The 23,385-nt window shown below is 41.7% G+C and overlaps 1 protein-coding gene across 3 annotated transcripts in view; it reads right to left on the minus strand.

Annotated features, from left to right (window-relative positions):
* Positions 1-5,022: 5,022 nt before the first annotated feature.
* The window catches only part of SPDEF (SAM pointed domain containing ETS transcription factor), a 44,072-nt gene continuing 25,709 nt past the window's right edge, over positions 5,023-23,385 (minus strand). For 2 of the 3 annotated variants that reach the window (XM_068265515.1, XM_068265517.1), the window contains exons 3-6: positions 13,080-13,277; positions 12,943-12,990; positions 7,621-7,773; positions 5,023-5,767 (exon numbers count right to left, since the gene is read on the minus strand). In XM_068265515.1, coding sequence (XP_068121616.1) covers positions 5,589-5,767; positions 7,621-7,773; positions 12,943-12,990; positions 13,080-13,277 — 578 coding nt within the window. In that variant the 3' untranslated portion in view covers positions 5,023-5,588. The remainder of the gene's footprint in view (positions 5,768-7,620; positions 7,774-12,942; positions 12,991-13,079; positions 13,278-23,385) is intronic. The other variant, XM_068265516.1, reaches the window with a different exon arrangement.

Consider the following 23,385-nt stretch of genomic DNA (forward strand, 5'->3'; position numbering starts at 1 on the left):
CATTTCCACACTACTCCAGTAAGTTCGCAACACCATGACACCTTCTAATAACAAACTCATATTTGAAAATACAAAGTGCGTGAAAGGCTAAATACAGTAAACTGCTCCCCAAGGCTTACTGTACTTTAGTTTGAGTTTCCAGTGAACTTTGATCACTAATGGTTAGAGATAAGACTGAAGTAAACACAGCAGAGAGCTTTCCTAGATCAACTAGACTAGAGGGTGTTAATGTTCCTCACTGACAAGCTTTTTAAATTACTGTTATAGTCATGTAATGACAGCTCCCAGCACTGCTACTATCTGGGGAAAGGGTATGGAAGATGGGATTTATTCATGGAAGATTTAACTTTAGAACAAGAGCACCTAGAAAAAGTCTATGGTCAATAACGAGTAACAGGTTTTAAGTCTATGGTCAATAACGAAACAGGTTTTTATTGTATGTTTTGCCAAACTGTAAATTATTTGCTGGGTACTGCTTGACTTTTTACATTGAGAACCAGTAATTACTAAATGCATCTCTGCAGCTACAACAGGAATGAAAGTGTTTTGTGAGACAAAAATGAAATCACTGTACTGTGGGCACAACATGCCGCGTCACATAAGGCAATACAATTCAACAATGGACTTCCCCACAAGAACTAAATGCACATATTATTACCAATAACTGAATTACAGGGTTGAGAAATGTTTCAGACCTCAATATAGCCACTGGTATCACCACTGGCCAACATCATCTACTTGTTGGCAGTACATAGTAACCAATATCTGATACATTGCAGATGTACAGTAGGTATATTGTGTAAGGCACACAGAAGCCATAGCAGCAAGCAAGAAAGTAAAAAAAAGTATACATTTTGTATGAAGCACAGTTGTTAGCTGTATGAATGAAATATCCTTGGCAGTAATCTCAATTATTATCATTTACTTTAAATATCTGTATTGTTCACATAATCATTTAGCATTATTATTATTAGCGTATTACTCATAGCAAAGTACTATATAGAGTTGAAATGCACACATGTAAACTATTTACTTGCCATGGTATGTTCTGCGCAGTCTTTAGACTTACACACTCCCTGTCATACTGCATTTAAGGCAAGGAGCAGCAGGTCAGTATTCCTGTTTTAGTAGTGCATGACATTCTGATGATGCTAATTGGTGAAAAATAACCTAACTAGTTGTACCAGGGAGGCAGAGGTTGGGACTAGCAAGTCACTGAACAAGTAACATAGCAGCTAGTTGATTAGGTTTGCTGCAGGAAGCTATGATTTGCTAATCACAACCTCTGCCTCCTGCTAATTAGTATATCAAACTTAGTATATCAAACTTTTGTGCTTATCACTAATGTTTGATAATATTCCAAAGAGCAGTCAGGTAACTTAGCTATGTAGGGTTGAGCAATGAGATACAAATATTTCCAAGTTCATTACGTTTTTATGCAAATACTGTATGTGCAGCTTGAAAATGCACCAAACAAGTCCCACCCAGGTTTAACCACTTGAGGACCCACCCTTTACCCCCCCTTAAGGACCAGCGCAGTATTCTGTGATCTGTGCTGGGTGGGCTCTGCAGCCCCCAGCACAGATCAGGCAGCACGCAGAGCGATCAGATCGCCCCCCTTTTTTCCCCCCTATGGGGATGGTGTGCAGGGGGGGTCTGATCGCTCCTCTTGGCTGGCATGTTGCGGGGGGGGGCACCTCAAAGCCCCCCTCCGCAGCGAAATTCCCCCCCTCCCTCTCCTACCTGTCATCCCCGGTGATCGGGGCTGCACAGGACGCTATCCGTCCTGTGCAGCCAGTGACGGGACGTCCTCTGTCACATGGCGGCGATCCCCGGCCGCTGATTGGCTGGGGATCGCCGATCTGCCTTACGGCGCTGCTGCGCAGCAGCGCCGTACAATGTAAACAAAGCGGATTATTTCCGCTTGTGTTTACATTTAGCCTGCGAGCCGCCATCGGCGGCCCGCAGGCTATTCACGGAGCCCCCCGCCGTGAATTGACAGGAAGCAGCCGCTCGCGCGAGCGGCTGCTTCCTGATTAATTAGCCTGCAGCTGGCGACACAATACTGCGTCGCTGGTCCTGCAGCTACCACTTTGCCGACGTGCGTTATGAGTGCGCGGTCGGCAAGTGGTTAAATTTATTGGTCTATTTTCAAGCTGCATATATTTGCATACATCCTACATAATAAAACCCCTTTTTCTCTGCGTCCGTGTGTGTCCGTGTGTGTGTGTCCCTGTGTTTGCGCTACTGCGCATGTGCCGCAGGAACACCCTTTGGATGGAGCAAGTCACTAGTATTAACATAATCCTGTATGAACTTGGAAATATTTGCATATTATTGATCATCCCTAAATCTATGCAGTGTGAAATGTCAAAACTGACTATCTATCTAAAGTCACTAATGCTTAAAGAATTAACTGCATTTATACACAAAAGCAAAAGAAAAGTGTTATGCTTGCTTCCCCACCGCCCCCCAAAAATGCAGCAAATAACTAAACTGGACTGACCAACTAGGATGTCTGAATAGTGACCCTTTTGGCCTACTGTATCTTAAATCTATGCTGGCAAAATAGTGCCATCTCCTGTGGACGTAAAGAAGCTAGAAGGTAGACAGGAGGTAGGTTTCTGATGGTTAGGTTAAAGACTTGTGATTAGGGCCTGAGCACACTGTACAATGCAGGTGGCCATTTGTTATATAGAATTACATAGAACTTCAGTTGCTCTGCATTGCAGCGCAGTCGCACTTAACTATGCTGAATGTGACAGTTCTGCATTGCACTTTAAATGCGAGCAACAGGGTACTGTGATAATGAACAGCTGTGCAGCACATTAGTGTGCTCGTCAGACAGTTCAGTCTGTGCACTGTCTGATGTCCCTGCAGATCACACACTGACACGGTTTGCTGAAATCTACAACGCAATACATCTGTGTGCTAAGGCTTTTATGGAGGGATTATCAGCATTACAGCATTACAGACATAGGGCTTGATTCACAAAGCGGTACTAACCTACTTAGCACGTCTAAAGTCTTTAGACGCGCTAACCAGGGTGCTAAGTAGGTTAGCACCGGATTTCTCAATCAGATCGCGCGCCAACTTTGCGCGCGCAAAGTTTTACGCGTGCAAAGTTTTACGCGCGCTAAGTCCCATAGGCTTTAATGGGCACTTCGCGCGGAGCGCCCTGCGCTCTGTGCAGTACGCGTGTAAACTTTTACGCGCATAAAGTTTTGCGCACGTAAAGTTTTATGCGCGAAAAGCTTGTTTAGACGTGCTAAGGGGGTTTTCACAGGCGTGCTAACAGTTAGCACCGCTTTGTGAATCAAGCCCATAGACTGCCATTGTTACAAATTTCAGCCCCTTGTCTCCCTCCTAGCTTCTTTAGGAATTTAAAGGACACCCAAGGTGAAAATAAACTAACGAAATAACAATTGTATCTATCCTCCTTCTCCTAAAAATGACTACAGTTTTATTTTATATTTAAATCTACTTTTTAAGGGCTCCTTCACACTAGATCCCGTTTCCTGCGTTGTGACACAAAGTCGAAACTTTGCATTAACCAAGGTAAAATGAAAGTCAGAAGACTTTCATTTTACCTTTCACACCCGATGCTGCGTTTCAGTACGTTGCGGTTCGATGCACCTGGGAGCTTTTAATCGTTGGGAGCCAGTGTAGCTACCGCCGCTGATTGCGTCACACCGCAGCATTCCAACGACATGCCACAGGCTATTCAACGCATGCAGGAGAACGGCTCCTGCACAAGTTGTTAGATGTGAAAGAGCCTTCCGTGTTTACTGTTTTAATGTTTTTGCTCAATGACACATTCATTGAATTATGCCAGAACTAAAAGCTATGAACTATTGACCCTTTTTATCTTTTTTCCTGCTCTCAGAAGCCATTTTCTGATAGGAAAGTGTTTTATAGTTGCAATTTCTTTTCAGTGAGGGTCACACTGTAGTCTGACCCAGTCCTGACTCAGACAGGAATCGCCACTTACATACCTGATGGTTAACTCTTTCAGGCAGAGAAAGAAAAAAAGTTATTTGTGTGCTAGGCACTGTACATATACATGTCTATCTCGTCATGTCACATGTCACCTCAGGTATCCTATAACTTATGCTGGGAATACACTGCTCGATTTAGAGCCATTTAAATGCCTCGATTGATAATTTCCGACACGTCCGATCTCCCGCCCGATCGGGAGACAATGGAAAAAGATGGGAGACAATGGAAAAAGATAAGAAAAATTAGCAAAAGATAAGAGAATCGCCAGCTGAATCGAGCGTGAAAAACGATTGGGCGCGGAATCGAGTGTGAAAATCTAGCCGTGTATTCCCAGCATAAGGGCTCAAACCCACTAGCAGCCTTTTCTAAGCGCTAGTGATTTGAAAACGCTCTTGGTAATGCAATGCTATGGGTTTTTTTATTTTATAAAATCACATCCTTCAAGTGGGATCACATCCATAGCATTACATTAGCAATAGTTTTACAAATCACAAAGCGCTCAGAAACGCGCTCCTAGTGGGTTCCAGGCCTTAAGTTGCTCATACCTAGCATAACTCATGGAGAAGCATGTCATTAGTTTGATCAGGTAATAAATGCTCACAAATCAAAGCTATACAAATCTATGACCTGTCAAACTGATCAACTGTCAGCAGGGCAGTGTGCCACAGATCACATTGGTACTGTAGAAGGTCCAATTTAGTTAATTTTATTTATGCAATTGGGGAGTGAGGGGGTGTAACTGCTTATGTGTATGAGAAGCATTATACTTTACACTGGTAGGCCAAACACTTCATATAAATGTTTGCCTAGACTGTTTATCCTTTTAAAACAAATACATAATACCTGTTATCCTTAAATAAAGTAGCATACGAGTTAGCAAAAAAAGTGAAATGTGAAAAAAAATAATTCTACTATGAAATAAAACATTTAGCTAAATAAATCACTTGTCTTTGGCAGTATCAAGAACTAGACTGAAATGTAAGGCAAAAACAAATAACTGATAACAATAATTCAGTACAATATCCTTCCAACATACAGTATATGTACTAAGCATAATCATAGACACATCATCATGTACCCATAATGGCATGTGGTATAATTCAGTTCATAGGTTATGCTACCACAATAAATAATTCTTATAAAATGTACCCCTTCAGGGAGTGTGTACAGATCTGAAATGTACATTCACATCAAGCTTTGCTCTAGTATATTTAGTGGTGTATGCTCACAGTGCTGTGTGGTCACTCTGCCCTCTTTCTATTGTCCCAGAAGGTCACTGAGTCCAGTAGGTCTCACATCAGTGAGTATTCTCTAAGAAAGAAAGCAGGCAGTGAGGAGAAAGGCAAAGTATAAGGGACTCTAGAAGCCTTTAGTGCTGTCTTAAGTCTCTTGAAGCGTGACATTCTGCAAATATTAGGATTGTGCTGTGCTATAGGCCTTGATCAGCTGATTCGAGGATTTTATTCTATAATAAATATAGTCTGTGTTGGAGAATGGAGCTGATCTTATCCAGTGTGTGTCACATCCAGTGTTTTGGTACTTTTCTCCTGTCATATCTCCTCATGCAGATCTTTGTTCACCATCACCTCCTATAATGGTTGGACAAACTGGTAGACCAGGCGCTGGGACACATCAGGCTTGCGGATGATGCCCTTTTTGTAGTACTGTCGAATAGAGCGGCTCAGTTTATCATAGTTCATTGCTGGGCGGTTCTTTCGGATACCCCAAAGCCGGGCAACCTGAGCAGAGTCTTCAATCTTAAAAATACCTTTGAAAAATGTAGAGAACATGAGTAAAACTGAATTCAAAATGAAACCCTAAACTAAAAATCATTTTCTATGTGATAGCCTCCAGTGCAAAGTTCTATTCAAACTGGGTGTGATTTTTGCATGCAGAAAAGTATACAACAGCACGATTTAAATCAATGGTCTGGTTCGCATGTGATGCATTTTTTCATGAGTGACATAAAAAGCAAACGTTGCCGTAACTATAGCCTGGCCTCTGCGGGCAGGAGGGGCCAGGAGCTGGGGCGTGCTCAGTCTTATACATAATAAATTCAGCATGGCAACGCAGTGCGGCATCACAGCGCAAAATTATACATCAGAAGCTGCACACTGCAATATTTTTAGAAGAATCAAGGGACCACTGCCATTGATTTACTAGAAATTTACTTTGTTGAAAAATAGTGATCAAACCATCTCTACAAAAGTGGTACAATGCCACAAAACAGTAATATTTTGGGAAAATTATCCCAGGCTTGATTGATTGTCTATAGCCTGAAGCCAACTACCTCACTCACTACAATTTAATAGGGATATCAGCAATACCACCTTGTCCAGAAAACACTATTAGGTTTTATATTTGGGATGGGTGGGGTTCTGACTGACCATAGCAAACTGGTTTGTGGCATTGCACCCAGGGGCGTAGCAATAGGGGGTGCAGAGGTAGAGACCGCATCGGGACTCCTCAAACACAGTATTAGCTCTCTATTGGTCCTGTGCTCATAATAATCACTTCTATAGATACTTTGAATAGTGGTAATCATTAACAAGCTGTTCCCCATCCCCTTCTTCCATCTCTGACACTGTGGTTGTCCTTGGCAGGTTTTGGTGCGCTGTATCAATTGTTATGTATAGAGTGCTTGGGGGGCCCCAATGTAAAACTTGCATAGGGGCCCACAGCTCCTTAACTACGCTACTGATTGTACCACTTTTGTAGAAATGGTTTGATCACTATTTTTCAATAAAGTACATTTCTAGTAAATCAGTGGCAGTGGTCTCTTGATTCTTCTATAAAAACTGCAGAGTGCAGCTTATGCTTTTTGTTTTTGGTTGTTGTTTCCTATTTCCAGTGCTGGCACCTGCAAGAATTACTGTTATAGTGTATGAGAGTATACAATATATATTTTTAGCAGAATTATACATACATGTTCCCAGCCAGATACACATCTCCTCCACACTTCCCTGCAGTTTGAAAGTGCAGTGCAGCCAGCCAATCACTATGCTGCTTCATTGCCTGCAAGGTGATTGGCTGGTTGCATTGCACTTGCAAACTGAACAGGTAGTGGATGAGACGTGTATCATGCTGGGAGTAAGTAATGTATCGCTTCTCTGCGCTGTCTGCTCTCTATTAATTATGTACATGATCGGGGCCCCCATAACTCTCGACACATCGTGTCGCTGTTAGGTGCCGGCCAGTATACTCTCGCCCCTGAAAGTAAAGCTTATTACTTTTTTTATACACCGCATGTGTTTTTACATTGAAAAGCATCACATTGATTCCTAAAACAGTATACATTGGAAAACATGTACAGATATGTATGCAATCACAGAAAAAACATGTGACTGCAGCTTGGTTGCCTAAATGAGTAATGACAAACCAAGATCAAGGGATACCAGACAGAAAAGAACAACCTCTGGCTCTCATGAACAATGCTATTTACATGACGTGTAACCCCTGGTAAAGTTTACATGCACTTTCTGCTAGGGGGGGGGGGGGGGGGGGGGGGGGCTGGCAGGAAAGATTTCCAGAGTAAGGTACTTTTTGAGAGCAAGCTGTGACGAAACAAACTAAAAGATCAACTGTGCCTTGCATGGTATAAAATTTAACAAACGCCCTTACCTTTCTCTTTGTTAAGCCAGCGAATAGAGCTTCCATAACTGTGTGGTTTAAGCAAGAGCTCCTTTAGGAATTGCCATAAATGTATGGGCTGCCCAGAACTAGATGAATCGACCTCTGTATCTGGCCAGCATTCCCCGACAGATCCACTCCCTCCTGAGACGAGACAAAGGGAATGCAAATTATTTTCTTCTACATAATTACTTTATTTATAGGGGGAATGACTGAAGCCCTTTCATTATTATATACAGATTTGTTTTATTATTTATAAACAGTTTACCCAATATTGGAAAGGGAGTACTTTTGAATGCAATGATGGTCAAACGCTTGGATGACACCATAATGGCATTTAGGCCTTGTTTTCACCAAAAGGGTGCAGCTCTATGCATTTTCTGTAAAAAAAATTTGATGGTGGAGGAAGGGAGAAAAAGCTATATAGGTTGGTGTAATGACAGCTGACAAGCATGCACGTACCTCCGGCCATCTGCGTAAGGCCACAGCCAACTACATACATGCATATGCGTGCATACAAGACTTTGTGTATGGCAGTAGGCGTTAAGAAATGTAAGCTTTATTGGTTTTTAATATGATTCTATGTCTGGTAGCGCATTCGCCTTTCAAGAATAAGGTCTCAAATTAAAATCTTGTCCAGGACACAATGTGCATGAGGTTTGTATGTTTTCCTTATATTTTTGTGGGTTTCCTCTGGGCACTCAGGTTTCTTACCACATTCCAAAGACAAACTGCTAAGTTACTTGGAAATAAGGAGAAGAGCGAGGTACTACTTCCTAAAAGCCCTTTATTCCAGCTGGGCATACACAGTGGTACAGAACAATGGGGGTTTCAGAGCCTGACAGCTGTTTCGCAAGCTAAACCTGCTTCTTCAGAGGCAAAACATGGAAGCAGAGCCTCGCTCTTCTCCTTATTTCCATGTCACTATATGCTTGATGAGAGCATGCTCCTTGTTTCCTCATACCAGCTGGTCTGCCCTGCTGCATACTGGTGCCTGTTTTCTTCTTCCACTTGACAAATCAAAACTGATAATTTAAACGGTTAAGGGATCTTTTGTACGGAAGACTTAAGGCAGTGAATCTACCATCTATCAGCTGCTTCCCTGCACAGTGCTTAGTAGCGGTTGGCATGAGCATTCAAAAGGTGCCCCCACATGGAGTTACCTCTGATTGCAGTGGATATATGCTGGGACATGACATGACGCTATTTTTGCCATCGGGTAGCACATGCAGCTGAAAGGCGCTTCTGGCCAGCAGAAGGGAGGCAAGCGTGCAATTCAAACACTCATAGAAAAGAGTACTAGCTCTCCAAAGTTGGCTTGATATAGGCAATAGACCATGATTAGGCTGCAATTAGATGGTAAACTCCTCTTAGGCCTGGAACTCACTAGCAGTATGTTTCTAAGCACTTTGATTTGAAAAGCGCTTGCTAATGTAATGCTACCATGTTTCCCCCAAAAATAAGACACTGTCTTATATTAATTTCATCCCCAAATAACGTGCTAGGTCTTATTTCCGGGGAGGGCTTACTTTTTGTTCCCCAGTGGCAGCCCCCAGTCTAGTAAAGCTCTTCCCTCCCTCCCTCCCTCCCTGATGTGCTGCCCTGGACCAGGCCCCCTCGTCTACAGAAAGGCAGCCCCAGCCCAGTAAAGCCCTTCCCTCCCTCCCTCTGCAGAGTTGTGAGCGGAGCATTACAGCAGAGGATACTCACTGGGTTCCAACGTAGCAACGATAACGTATCTCTTCAGCAGCGCTCGGGTTCCTCTGTTTGACAACGGCGACTCATGTCATGTGATGCGGACGTGCGTGCGTCACATGACTAGAGCTGCCGTTGTCAGGGAGAGGAAGCTGGACGCTGCTGAGGAAAGACGTTATCGATGGCACGTCGGAAGCCGGTGAGTTTCTTCTGCTGTAACTGTAATGCTCCGCTCGCGACTCTGCAGAGAGAGGGAGGGAGCGAAGGGGGGGGGGGGGGGGGAGGGACATTGCGCAGCCCAGCTAGGTCTTATTTTCAGAGGATGTCTTATATTTCGAGCTTGCTTGAAATATAAGATAGGCCTTATCTTCAGTGGATGTTCTATATTCGGTGGAACACGGTATGGGTGTGATCCCACTTGAGCGATGTGCATTTATAAAAATCCCCCATAGCATTGCATTAGCAAGAGCTTTTCAAATCTTTGGTGCTTAGAAAAGGCTGCTAATGGGTTTGAGGCCTTAGACATGGAACTCACTAACAGCGCTTTTCTAAGCCTTTTCTAATCTCTTGTGATTTGAAAAACTCTTGTTAATGTACTGCTATGGGTGTGATCCAACTTGAGGGATGTAATCTTGTAAAAATCCCCCATAGCATTGCGTTAGCAAGAGCTTTTCGAATCACAAATGTTTAGAAAAGCGCTGCTAGTGGGTCCCAGGCCTTAGGGATAGCTAGTGACATGAGTTGTTTACGTTAATGCAATCTGTAGTATGTCTTTGGAGGCTGAAATCAATGAACCTGTTCCGTCTCTGCCCTAAATGGTTTTCAGTTTGTTGAAGCATGTAAAATATTTTGGTTCATTTACCTATCATGTGGAATTTTCCATAGGAAAAAGGCAAGTCTTATACGTGTTAAGACTTTTTCATTGGCTGATGCAATAACAGTGCAACCAAGACAAGCAGTCATTTCCAAAGTAGCATGAGCTCTGCGAATATGTCAGCGCCATGCATGATAAGCGTACAATAAAGGGAATCTGTCATGAAGCAAACTGCCCATCACTAAAGCCACTGATGGAAGAAACCACTCTGACTCGCATATTATTTCCACAGCCTGGCCTTTTCGCCAGGTATAACTGAGCAGATTCAATTTCCCTTTTCATGTTATAGTAAAATTTAGGTAGTCATTTTTCTATTTTGTTTAACAAAATTTGAAAAAAGCCACAATGACGTTGACTTAGTTATGGATTTTAGACCCAAATGCTTAAAGAACAACAGCAGTGAGAAGAATATGGAGGCTGTCATATTTATTTCCTTTTAAACAATACCGCTCACCTGGCAGCCCTGCTGATCTAATTAGCTGCAGTAGTGTCAGTAGTAGTACACCAGAAACAAGCATGCAGCTAATCCTGCCAGATCTGTCAATAACGTCAGAAATGCCTGATCTGCTTATGCTTGTTCAGGATCTATGGCTGAGGCCTCTTGCACACTGCATGCAATTCCAATTTGCATTCCAGTACGATAGTATTGGCCCATACTCACGGGCTACTTTTTGTCCTGTCGCTAGCACATGGGAGCGTGTGCACGACAGGTTCGGCGACAGTTCCTCGCCAGGTCCCTCCGCGTACACACGCGGAAGAGGGATTACTGAAGCGACGGAAGCTGTCGCCGACGTTCCTCCCCCTCGCCGGAAGCGCCGTAGATTATCTATTATGTTGCTGTCGCTAGTCCGCATACACACGCGGACTAGTGACAGTAAGGCGGCAACTGTTGCCATGCGATTGACCGCCGCCAATCGCCTGGCGACAGCAGCGACGAGCGACGGTTCGAGGTGCGAGCCTCATACTCACGGGCGACCTGTCGCCGCAACACGCGCGCGCCACGTGGTTGCGGCGACATTTGTAGCCCGTGAGTATGAGGCCATTAAACAGTACTGGAATGTCTAAATGCTGTCACAAGATCTACTAACTCAGTCCATGCGTTAAGGAAAGTGTTTGAGATTTACGGTATTTAGGCCCGGTTCACATTTGCACTAAAAACATCCACTAAACGGCCCGGATCTTAACGGAGACGGACGGATCCTATGCTAATCAATAGGATCTGTTCACATTGCTCCATTAGAAAGGAACCATTCTGCCAAATGGACCACAAGTTTAGGAAGGATGCGATAAATCCTGGGCAACAACTGACCAGTTGCTTTGATCAAAAACTGATGCCCAATAAAAACTGGTCAGTTTTTACACGGATCAGTTTTGATTCGTCCAGTGTGAATCACAAGGTCATCCTGTGTGTGGCATAGCAGCATTGGATTTGTTAGATATGTCAGTACTGCCTTCACTAGCAAGAGAGTCATACTGAAGAAATGCTTTTAGTTCTGTGGATTTGTACCTTTTTCAAAATGTCAATGTTTTTGCACATTGTCAAACTTGAAAATAGTAAATTATGGCTAGCACAATTATGTTAGCGTGACTATAGATTACCAATGGGAGGTTACAGCTAACCTGGCTACAGTAACTTTATAATTACCAATTTCCTATGCTGATTTATGTCATTTTAAAACTGGTTTTGCTCAGTTTGCATGTAATTTAATGTAAGTTGACAAGCAGCTTTGAGTGCTTTCTATAATAAATATAGTCATGAACATGCTAAATTGGTGTTTTGATTGGATTGTGCCATAGATAGAATACGGTACAACAAGCTTCCTTTTCTACAGAATAGTAAGGGCTAAGGGCCCTTTTGCACAAGGCTGTGATACGCTTCATTGCCGCCCTTTTGCCGATCGCAACAGCACCGTGATTAATGTGTAAATTGCGTTGCTGTTTTTCAACTAGCAATATTAGTTTTTTCCTGAATCACAATTGCCGGCTTGTGCGATTTTCATTGTGGCTGGGCTTGTATGCCCGACGAATTGCAGTGCAATCGCGTCAAAATCGCAGTAGTGGAAATTGAAGGTACCTCTATCACAACGCAGCGTGCTTGCGATCACGTTTCCTAGTGGAAAAGGGCCCTTAGTACTAACAAAATAATGTCATTTTTATAAGCAGATATAGTTTTTTGTTCTGATATCCTCCTCCCCCTTTCCCAGGTCACCCCCAAAGCTTAGATGGGACTACCTATGCAAACCACCTATCCAGCTTTCTATGCTCCCTCCATTGTGATTACCCTGGTTCAGTGCATGTAGCATAGGGAGCTGGATGGGTGGGCTGTTTTTTCACAACTTATTATTTATATATGAAATGTACTCTAAGTTCGTTTTTAGGAACTACCTAAATAAAAGGATACTGATGGAGATAATCCCTGAGCATGAATCTTCAGGTCTATATGCCTAACTTAGTTACTATGCAGATCCATTCTGTTTGGAGTTTTAATGCAGTATGAAGAATGAAATAAGGCTACTGTTTTACCCGATAAGCGATATTCTGCATTGGGTAGGACCAGAAATAAGATGTACAGAAATAAGATGTACACTTACTGCTAAAGTTCCCACAAAGGTTTTTTGCAGACCACTCTCCAAATGTATTTAAAAAACCTTATCATGTAAATGAGCCAATTACTTAGATATGTTTAAAGCCACTGATATTTATACAAAATAAAATGTGTCACAATAAGCTCAATATAGACTTACCACAGTATCTCAATTCATTGGGTCCTGTCTTCTCCTTCATCCAGGCTGCTGCAAAGACAAGGCCACAATTTAGATTAGTTGAAAAGAATAATCTCAGACATGGTGATGAATGTTATATCTCTGGCCTCCAGTGCTACCTGACTTCCATATGTCTAGATGGGCATATAAGACATCTCCACACAGTGGTGACCTCTCCCGGAAACCATCTTCATTCAAGGCACATAGGTCTCTGCCTGTCAGGTCCTGGAAACTGCGGCCCACTTGTGGAAGGCGATACTGGTGCTCTGTCCATAGTATCCACTTCTGAACGTTACCTGAAGACCATTCCATGGGGTCTAATACAAAACAAAAAGCAAAATGTTTTCTCTTAAATATATACTGTATATTTATAATTACTACATAAGTAGGTAGTTTTATTTAAAAACCCTGTTCGAATTTTTTTTTAAAAGTGCAGTTTGCTGAAAGCCTTTAGAGGGTGCTATCTGAAAGCATGCAATACACTTTCCTGATTGTCAAATAGTTAAGAGAGTAGGACAAACCATGGTCCCCTGAACTTAGCCTTGTACTCGGGTACCCAACCCAGGGTGGATCTGAGTTTAAAGAGAATCTGTATTGTTAAAATCGCACAAAAGTAAACATACCAATGCGTTAGGGGACATCTCCTATTACCCTCTGTCACAATTTCGCCGCTCCTCGCCGCATTAAAAGTGGTTAAAAACAGTTTTTAAAAGTTTGTTTATAAACAAACAAAATGGCCACCAAAACAGGAAGTAGTTTGATGTACAGTATGCCCACACATAGAAAATACATCCATACACAAGCAGGCTGTATACACCCTTCCTTTTGAATCTCAAGAGATCATTTGTGTGTTTCTTTCCCCCTGCAGCTATCTTCCACTGAAGTGTCAGACTGTTTCTTCCTGCAGAGTGCAGACAGCTCTGCCTGTATGTAATTCCTCAGTATGTGAAAGCCCAGCCAGCTCAGAGGAGGATTTATCCAGCTTGTAAAAGATAAGAGAGAAGAGAGAAGCTGCTCTAATCTAAATAATACACAGGCAGTGTGCAGAGAGGGGCCTGGAGGGGGGAGATGCATCACAGAACCACAACACTGAAGAACTTGGCAGCCTTCCAGACACAGGCTGACAAGTCTGACAAGAGAGAGAGAAGTTGATTTATTACAGAGATGGTGATAGTAGAATGTGCTGCAGTAAGCCAGAACACATTAGAATAGATTTTGGAACTTGTAGGATGATAAAAAACAGGATGCAATTTTTGTTACGGAGTCTCTTTAAGGCTTACTTACCAGAACTTTAGAATCAGCATCCTATCACTCCATACGGAGGGCTGGAATGAATAAGTTGTGGGAGTGATGGTCCACACTACCATTTCTTTCAGAAAGCCAGGATATACATTTTCTGCACAATTACTAAGTCTATAAACTTGAAGGCAAAGGAAGCAGGGGCAGTTATATTTTTCAAACATGGGTAGAATTTAATGCAGTCAGCAATCGATCCACTGTAAACAAAGGTTCCATTTCAATCTGATCATATTCAAGCTTTTCTGTTTGAGAAAACAATATCACTGGTCGAAACACAACGCAATTACTTCAAGTATTTTTATGCTGACGGGACATGTAAAGATGCAATAGTATTTTATTCATTGGATAATTGTTTAGTTGAATTTGTCCTGTGCTGCAAGTGTTCAGCAATGATTTGCTGAAATTGCTTTGTTATTTTAAGTCATGTGGGGACTCTAGGCCTTGCTTCTCTGAGTCACCTGTGCAGCGAATAAATGTCACTGTAAGCATTCTACAAGAATTTGTGCCATTCCTGCTTAGGTGATTGTTTGTATTAGGATTAATCAAAAGAGTAAACGCTGCCAGCGTGACAGGGCTGTGAGAGGGATGAAGAGATGAATACTGCATCTACAACCACAATACGAAGCTAACGCCCCCAGAGATGCTGAAGCCAGTGTAATTCAAAGTACTAGGCTCTCTAATAGTGAGGAGAAAAGGCATACCGGTAATTACTTGGGAAGCAGACTCTGCAGCCTCAGGGGGGCTCAGCTGTGTGGAGGGCCCCTAATACTCTCTCTGACACAGAGGCCACCCCACAATAGCAGGTGTTGTCGGGACAAACTTGTTATGGGTAGCGGAAGTCATGGTGGATGCACTATTAGCGGATGGGATCATGGCGACCACATTTCCTCCAGTCCTGGGTTGTAAGCAGCAGTGAAAACAGTGCAGCAAGGCATTCGAGGAAAGCAGCCAGTATGAGGTTCATCTGTGCCCACTGGAAGTGACTGATAAACAGGTGTCAAGAGTGATATGATAGTTCTTTACCAAATGGTGACTGGGAACCATAGTGGTACTGAGATACTGAGCTCTTGCCTGAAATAGGCTGGAATTATGTGCAAATACACATTGATCCCATGTAATTGCACACTCCCTGGCTGGGATATTGTCTCCCCCTCTCCATATTGCCCTGAAAGCTCTGAGAACTTGATACCGAGTTGCAGTGAGTAGTGTATGTAAGGAGGAGTGGTGGTGTGAGGACCCTTTGCATCTGATTTACTGAAATGATATGGTCCATTAAAATGTGAAACTTATAACCTTACCCCTGAACACTGATGCAGCTCATATGTTTTAGAGGATAAGTCTGAATGGTGCCTGAGGTGTAAAGAGTTTTGTAACTTCTCCCAGTATTTTCCGCCCACACCTTCTGCATCCACTAAGGTTGTCAAACAACTAGACAGAAAAAAGCAAATATAAACTGTAAATGTTGTGGCTAGGTGCCGCTCCCAGCTGCTGTAGATACATGGCATATGGGTGCTGTTCTGATAAATGCTGTTGTTTAAATGCATACAATTAGTAGCACGTATCTGTGTTATAATTTTGAACTTATTCTGAAGTAATTATTCACCATGTTCAAAATAGTCATCAGTTTCTTGTTTACTGTGTGGTTTGGTTATGTTAGCATGACAGTCTCATGACATACAGAGGATACCCATGTGCATTCATAATAAAGTAACAGTATAACTACAAATATATCAAAACATACTACATGAAAATAAAATGCCTAATTCTCGTACAATACCAGGGCTAAATCTGACTAGTAAAGGCTCAAGGAAGACAACCTCAGCCAATCTCCCCATAAATGTCCAATTGTCCATGGTTTTGTCATGCCTTCCCAAACCTTCCTTAACCCCTCCCCGTGTTCCTGTTGAAATTATGCAGCCATCATCTACCCCATGTAACAATTGCAGCCCTCATTCTTTGGAAGTGTGTCAGGATAGGCCTCAAAAACAAGAGGGTACCCAAAAAAGGTATATACTCACAATGTTGTTTTATTGCCAGGTAACATCTTGTAGCACTTGCAGGGAAATTAGGCCTGTACTATCAGGACTTCCAAGGTTTTTACGGTATTTGGGAGCTCTCCAAAAAGATGGGATTCAAAGGGGAAGTGGAGGCCCACATTGGTGACCTACCTCCTTTATTGTTGTGTATTATGTATTGCTGTAAGTGGAAGCTTTGAGTGCAAGGGTTAATAATAATTTGCATTTGATTTGACCACATTTCTTTGTGCCTCGCTTTCCCCTATTCATGATCAGTGTAGGATAAGGAGGACAGCTATTTTGTATGTTTGACTACCTCCTATGGAGGTTTCTAAGAATGTTGTGGAGACACCCACAATATAAAACATTTAAAAACAATTTAAAATCAGATAATAATGGGTGGTAAGTATCACACTTTGAATTAATGACCAATCGTAGGCAAGTTCCATACTTGCCACTCATTATTATCTGATTTTAAACAGTTTTAGGTATTTATTTTGTTGGTGTCTTCACAACATGCTCTAATTCTAGACATCATCACATGTTTATTTTTTAACAAAAACGTGCCCCCAATATTACCAGTGCAGACCCTGTCTCATAAATGGAGAACCTCTCTGGAATTTTGACTTCATGTTGATCCCTCTGCCAGTGCTCATCAAGATATGCCACAAGTCATAGGGGGAGAACAGTTATGAGAGCTTATTAATGAACTGCTGCAGAAATCCAGATGGCACAGGAGAAGCTAAATATGTCCACTACACATCCCTGCCAACCTCTACATTAAGGAAGGACATTCTGGGGACTCTGGTCATGTCTGTGGCTGGGGGGAACAAATCGTAGTGTGTTATGCTGCTCTGGATGAGGAACAGGACCTGGAGCCCTCTCTCTCACACCTGAATAGAATGGGGCAGTTCATGCTGACATGTCTGAGGAAGGGCCCCCATATCAAAACAATGGAGAACACAGTCTTGTACTGGGTGACAACCTTATTAGACCCTTGGTACAAACAAAAAATGGTGAATATGCTACCACAATCGTAGAGGCTGGCCAAAAGGCAGAACTTCCATTCCAAGCTGAGACAGATGCTGTATTCTAATTTCAGGGAGGTGGTTTAGGAAGAACCATTAACAGCCATAGAGGTGCCATCAAGAACAAAGCAAATAGCTGCTGAGGGTGATGTGCCAATCATATTCAATATTAATTCCTTCTTATATTTAATGCCTCAACAGGTTGTTTCTGGATCCACCCTCAGAGAACACCTCAACCAACAGGTTGCTGACTACCCTGAGTTAATGATCGCCTTGGACACTCTGAGGAGCTAGGAACCTCTGGATTTCTGAGTGTGCAGGCTTGACCTGTGGACAGAGCTGTCACAATTTGCCATGGAACTCTTGGCTTGCCCCTCGTCAAGTGTCCTATCCTAATGGATGTTCAGTGCAGATGGAGGGATCGTGACAGACAAGTGAAGTTGACTAGCACAAAGCAGTGTCGATTACTTGACATCTGTTAAAATGAATGAGGCTTGGATATCAGAGGGTTACAGCACAGACATGTAATTGTGTCTTAATTGGAGCATCATGCCCACTCTGACGACAAGAACACCTGTCCTGCACCACCAACACCTAGTTCAAAAAATATTATTGTGAATTGTTATTAATAACCTGCCACGTGCCAGTTCTTTCCAGCCACTTATACAGAGGCTGAAAGTAAAATATTTATTGGGCAGGTAACTGTTTAATTTTTCAGCCCTCACCTTGTGTGGTGGCTATTTCAAACGTTTAAGCTGTTAACTGCTCAATTTTTCAGGTCTTATCCAGTGCAGCTGCCATTTCAAATGTTTAGGCAAGTAACTGCCCAATTTTTCAGGCTTCACTTAATGTGGCTGCTATTTCAAATGTTTAGGCAAGTAACTGCTCATTTTTTCAGGCCTCCCCTAGTGTGGCTGCAATTCCAAATGTTTAGGCAGGTAACTGCACAAGTTCTCAGGCATCTCAGACACTGCCTGCTCATAGCAATTTTTAGGCATGTACCCCCATCAGCAATTCTAAAGACATTTATTTGAATCTATATCTTGAAACTATATATAATTTGTGGCATTTACCCATGTTCGCACTAAAATTTGTGAGCGTGTTCGCAATAGCAAAATCGTGATATTCAGCCATCCGTAGCAGTTAGAAAAAACACAATAAAATAAAGAATAAATCCTAAGTGTACGTTGCATAAAATATTTAATTCCTAATTTATTAAAACATGTGCCAACAAAACAGTCAAAAGTGATGCCCCGACCAACAAATCATACTCTTTGTTGTATTTAACAGCTAGAACCTGATTGGGTGGTCTTGGCAGCTACTCCATTTTGCTCCAGTTTTGTCTTGATAATTCAGCCCCTGTGCTTCAGGCAGACAGAAAACGGTAACAGGAAAATATCCAAACACAGCTCTAGACATACACTGTACACACAAACACTACAGGAAGAACACACAGCTGCATAATAACATACATTACTAACAGCCAATTACCTTCTTACCTCACCCAGTCAAACTCGCTTTCCCACTTTACTACTTTGAATATACTGTGTCTGGAGGGGCTATAACTGTTTATACCTGTGAGTAATAACTGAAATATTCTTATATATTATTACCGCTACATACTACTAATGTGTATGTAGTCAATAGGCATTCCATGTTAAATCAGTTTGGAGGTATTTACTGTGTCTGAAATCAGTTTAGAAGCAACTAATGGGCAATATGGCTGGAGAAAAGAAAAAAACATCTGCCAGTCATTCATAATTCACGTTTATACATATGGATGTTGGAACTGATATTTAGGAAAACTGGAATCTTAATTTTCTGCTTAAAGTGTAAGTCAAGTAATAGCTTTTTAGTTTATGTTTCTGCTACTGTATCATCTTTTTTCGTTTTTGCCTCTTTTCTTTTAGTGATTCACTCACAAGCATAGGAAGTGAGGACAATCTGTGAACAAGATAGCAATGAAAATCTAGTATTTTCTAAACTATTTCACTGGTGCATGGAAAAAGGGCGCCAGGAAAAAAGGGCCCAGCTGGATAACGAAATGGCGCTGGTGGATAATGAAATCTCAATAACAATAAATATTGTTAACAAAATTGATTAACAATAAATAGGGTTTTAAAACAGACAGGAGTTGATAACGAAACTATATTAACGCAAAAAATCGTAAGGTAATTCAAAAATACAGCTTAACCCAACTCTACTCTCACACAGAACCCTCCCCTGGTGGTGCCTAAAACTAACCACTCCCCTGGTGGCGCCTAACCCTTACCCCCCCCCCCCCCCCGGTGGTGCTTAATCGTATCACCCCCCCCCCCCCACCACCACACCGGATGATGCCTAATCCTAACCCCCCAGTGGTCCCTAACCGCCCCCCTGGGTGGGGCCTAACCCTAACCACCCCCCTGGTGGTGCTTAAACCCTAACCACTCGCCCTGCAGAAATACCCTTTCACACATAGAAACAATAATATCTTTAATAATGTAAAATCTGTACATACAAAGAAATAATATGACAAAAAATATAACGTTGCAAGCTTCTAAAGCGATAACATGCTTCAAAAACCTAAAGTGATGTTAACGATATTTATCGGGCGCCTTTTTTCTGCCGTATTAACGATAATTGCATTAGAGTCTATAGTGGCGCCCTTTTTATCCACTAGTCCACGGGCATAGCAATAGGGGTTACAGAGGTAACCACCGCTTCGGGGCCCTTGGGCCAGAGGGGGTCCCCCAGGGGCCCTCCCTCAACTACAGTATTAGCTCTCTATTGGTCTTGTGCTCATAATAATCACTTCTAGAGTGCCTTTGATACCTCTTTCAGAACCTTGGTGCTTAGGTACTCTCCAAATTGCAGGCAGGGCCGGATTTGGACTTCCCAGTGCCCTAGGCCTGGTACCACCAACCGCCCCCCCCCCCCCCACACACACACACACACACACTCAGGGTGCATACACACATCAGACCATACTAATTGCAGAAAATCTTTGTGTAGGGTGAGGCTGACCATCACATTATCTGAAAAAATCTATATATTTTGTATGTATCTCTTTGCTTTGGCTCATCCCACTGGTCCAGGATTGGCAGTGTCCCGAAAGCAAACCCACAAAGCTCTGCGCTGGCCTTGCCATACTCTCACCCACCCCCTGATACTGCACTTACCCTCTGGATAGTGCATAGGTCAGGTAGGAGCATGCATTATGGGTGACACACTGAGGGAGCACAGGCTGTGGAGAGGCCTATTACATTTTCAGCTACCAGTAAGCTACAGGAAAGACAGTAAAGGTGGCCACTAACAATCATAATTCTAGCGAAAAGTCATCGAGCGATCAAACATTCTAATCGGAAGAAAAATCGTTCATCAAGAACCAATCTTTGCTTCCTATCTATCACAACCAACAAGAAAATCTAAATTTTGGTTTGACAATAATCAAATCGGACGACTATTTTTATAATTGTTCGTAATCGATTGTGCCCATCAATGGAGATTATTTACAACCAATACGATCAGAATTTCTGATCGCTCAAATGATTTTTCGCTAGAAATTGGACGACTATTGGTCACCTATTTTTTATAATCGTTTGTAATTAATTGTGCCCATCAATGGAGATTATTTACATCCAATTCGATCAAAATTTCTGATCGCTAAAACGTTTTTTTTCTCTAGAAATTGGACCTTCGAGCAATCAGATAATTCTGATCAGAAGAAAAAACGTTCACTGCAACATCAATGAACCAATCTTTGCTTCCAATCTATCACAACCAAGTAGAAAATCCAAATTTTGGTTTGACCAAAATCAAATCGGACGACTATTTTTATAATTGTTCGTAATCGATTGTGCCCATCAATGGAGATTATATACAACCAATACGATCAGAATTTCTGATCGCTCGAATGATTTTTCGCTAGAAATTGGACCGTTAGTGGCCACCTTTAGGCTAATTTGGCTTGTTTATAAAATACTAATGGTGCCCATACATGGTACAATTTTTTTTTCATCCAATCTTACCATTTCTATGTAGTATAAGGGTAAATTAAGTGAATATACTGAAAGGCTAATTAAGGCAGTTCCCTTATATTACATAGAAATGGTAAGATTGGATGAAAAAATTGTTTAATGTATGGGCATCATAAGGTTTTTTCTGCAAAAACAAAACACCACTGCAAGTGATAGGCAAAAAATCTACTAACATGCAAATACCCACTGATCTGCAGAGGGAAATACATTTGGTAAATGAAAGCTTTTACCTGCCAATTTATTATTAATCAACTAACAGCTATTTGATTGGCAGCTGGTTACTTTTAATTATGTTTCTTTCCCAGGTAAGCGCAAATCTGTTTGTTAGGAGAAGGTTCTGCCAAATCAGGTGCGTAAACCCCTAACTGTAAACAAAGGCCCTGACTGATGCATGTTGGTTGACTAGAGGTCATCACCCTGGGTTTAGGGCTTCCACTTGCTGCCAAATGCAATTTATAGTTCTGTCTCATTAACTCCAGTCAACTTTACTACCATGAAAGTAACAAAACTATTCCAGCAATAAGATATGGAAACTATTGCAAACCAATAGCACATTTGCCTAACAGGTGCTGTCAAACAGAGAAGTGGGTGGTGCTTCAAAAGGATAATCACACATGTCCAGGAGATATGGCAAGTACTCCAAATGTGTATTCATTTAGTTTTATCGAAGCATCCAATGTTTTGTGATCACACAGAAGAGGCCCTAACAGGAAGAGCCAGATGTACTCAGATCACAGTGATGACTTGTCAGTGGGCTGCTGATTGCCGCACTCCAGTCAACTTCAATTCACATGTATGGGTATTTTATTTGTGTATTTGAAGAGAAACTGTAGTGAAAATAATTTAATCAATAAAAATATTTATTTCTTTCCTCACCCTGATTTACATTCTGAAATGTATAACATCTTTAGTCAAGTCAGGTGCATCTCTGTGGAATGTTTGTTTGCTAAGAGTTCTGAAGCCAGTAGAAAATAGAACTGTCTCCCAGAATGCTCTGGGAGGGTGGGAAATTCTGCATAGCTAAATAGCCTTTGCTAAGCATCACTGGAAGGGCAGGGCTACATATAATTATACTGCAATATATAGATACAGGAAGTGTTTCTGATGCTGAAAACAGGAAATTTACCATAAAAGAGGGTATAATTGCGGAAGCAGGAGATTTGGACGCATGAGGCAGGTGGACAAAAAGGGCGCCGTCATTCACTCCCATTATAAATATCGTTTAATGGGCGCCGAACAGGGAAAAAAGGCGCCGGAGTTTATTGACGTTTTACAAACGGCGCCCGGAGATTTTTAATGTTTTATAACTGTGCTTGTGATGATTTACGTTTAGAAAATGCACCCGTGACGAATAACGTTTATAAAAGTACTAAACATATTTATCCTATTTAATTAAAACATTATTTAACATTTTAACCCTTACTGTTTGTAAAACATTATTATTCACAAAATAAAGCAATCAGTACCTAACGTAAATTCCAATATATTTTTTTACAATCACTATTTGTAAAACATTTCTAAAACATTATTATCCACCCAAAAAAATGATTTAAATTTTTTTATTTAAATTTTTTTATTAAATTGTTAAAACACTATTTGTAAACGAAATTCTACACAATATTTTTATAAACGATAATACTGCTTATCGTTTACACCACGCGCCCTTTTTTCCCGACGCCCTTTTTTGATGTACGCTATAATTGCAAATATATGTCACTACAGTGCCTCTTAAAAAAAACACAAAAGTTTGCTTTCTTAAAACAGAAAGAATTTGCGACAATTCAGGTTGGAGTGAGCTTGAGATGTCTCCCAGTGCATCACTGCTGAATATATGCAAATTAACCATTGTTACCCTTAGAAGCTAAACACACCTCCAGAACCGCTGGAATGCAATGATGTGTCAGCTTGTTAATACAGTGCCTCTTTAACTGCTTGTTTAGAACTCAGCTTTCAATACATTGTCAGTACACTAGAGACCTCCTGATGGAAGCCACCATTCATATCCCTCACGAGTATTTGCATTACAGGAGTTCTGAAGCCATTAAAGTGAACATGTCGCCCTCT

This window comes from Hyperolius riggenbachi, chromosome 2, assembly GCF_040937935.1.
Source record: "Hyperolius riggenbachi isolate aHypRig1 chromosome 2, aHypRig1.pri, whole genome shotgun sequence".
Taxonomy (NCBI): Eukaryota; Metazoa; Chordata; class Amphibia; order Anura; family Hyperoliidae; genus Hyperolius; species Hyperolius riggenbachi.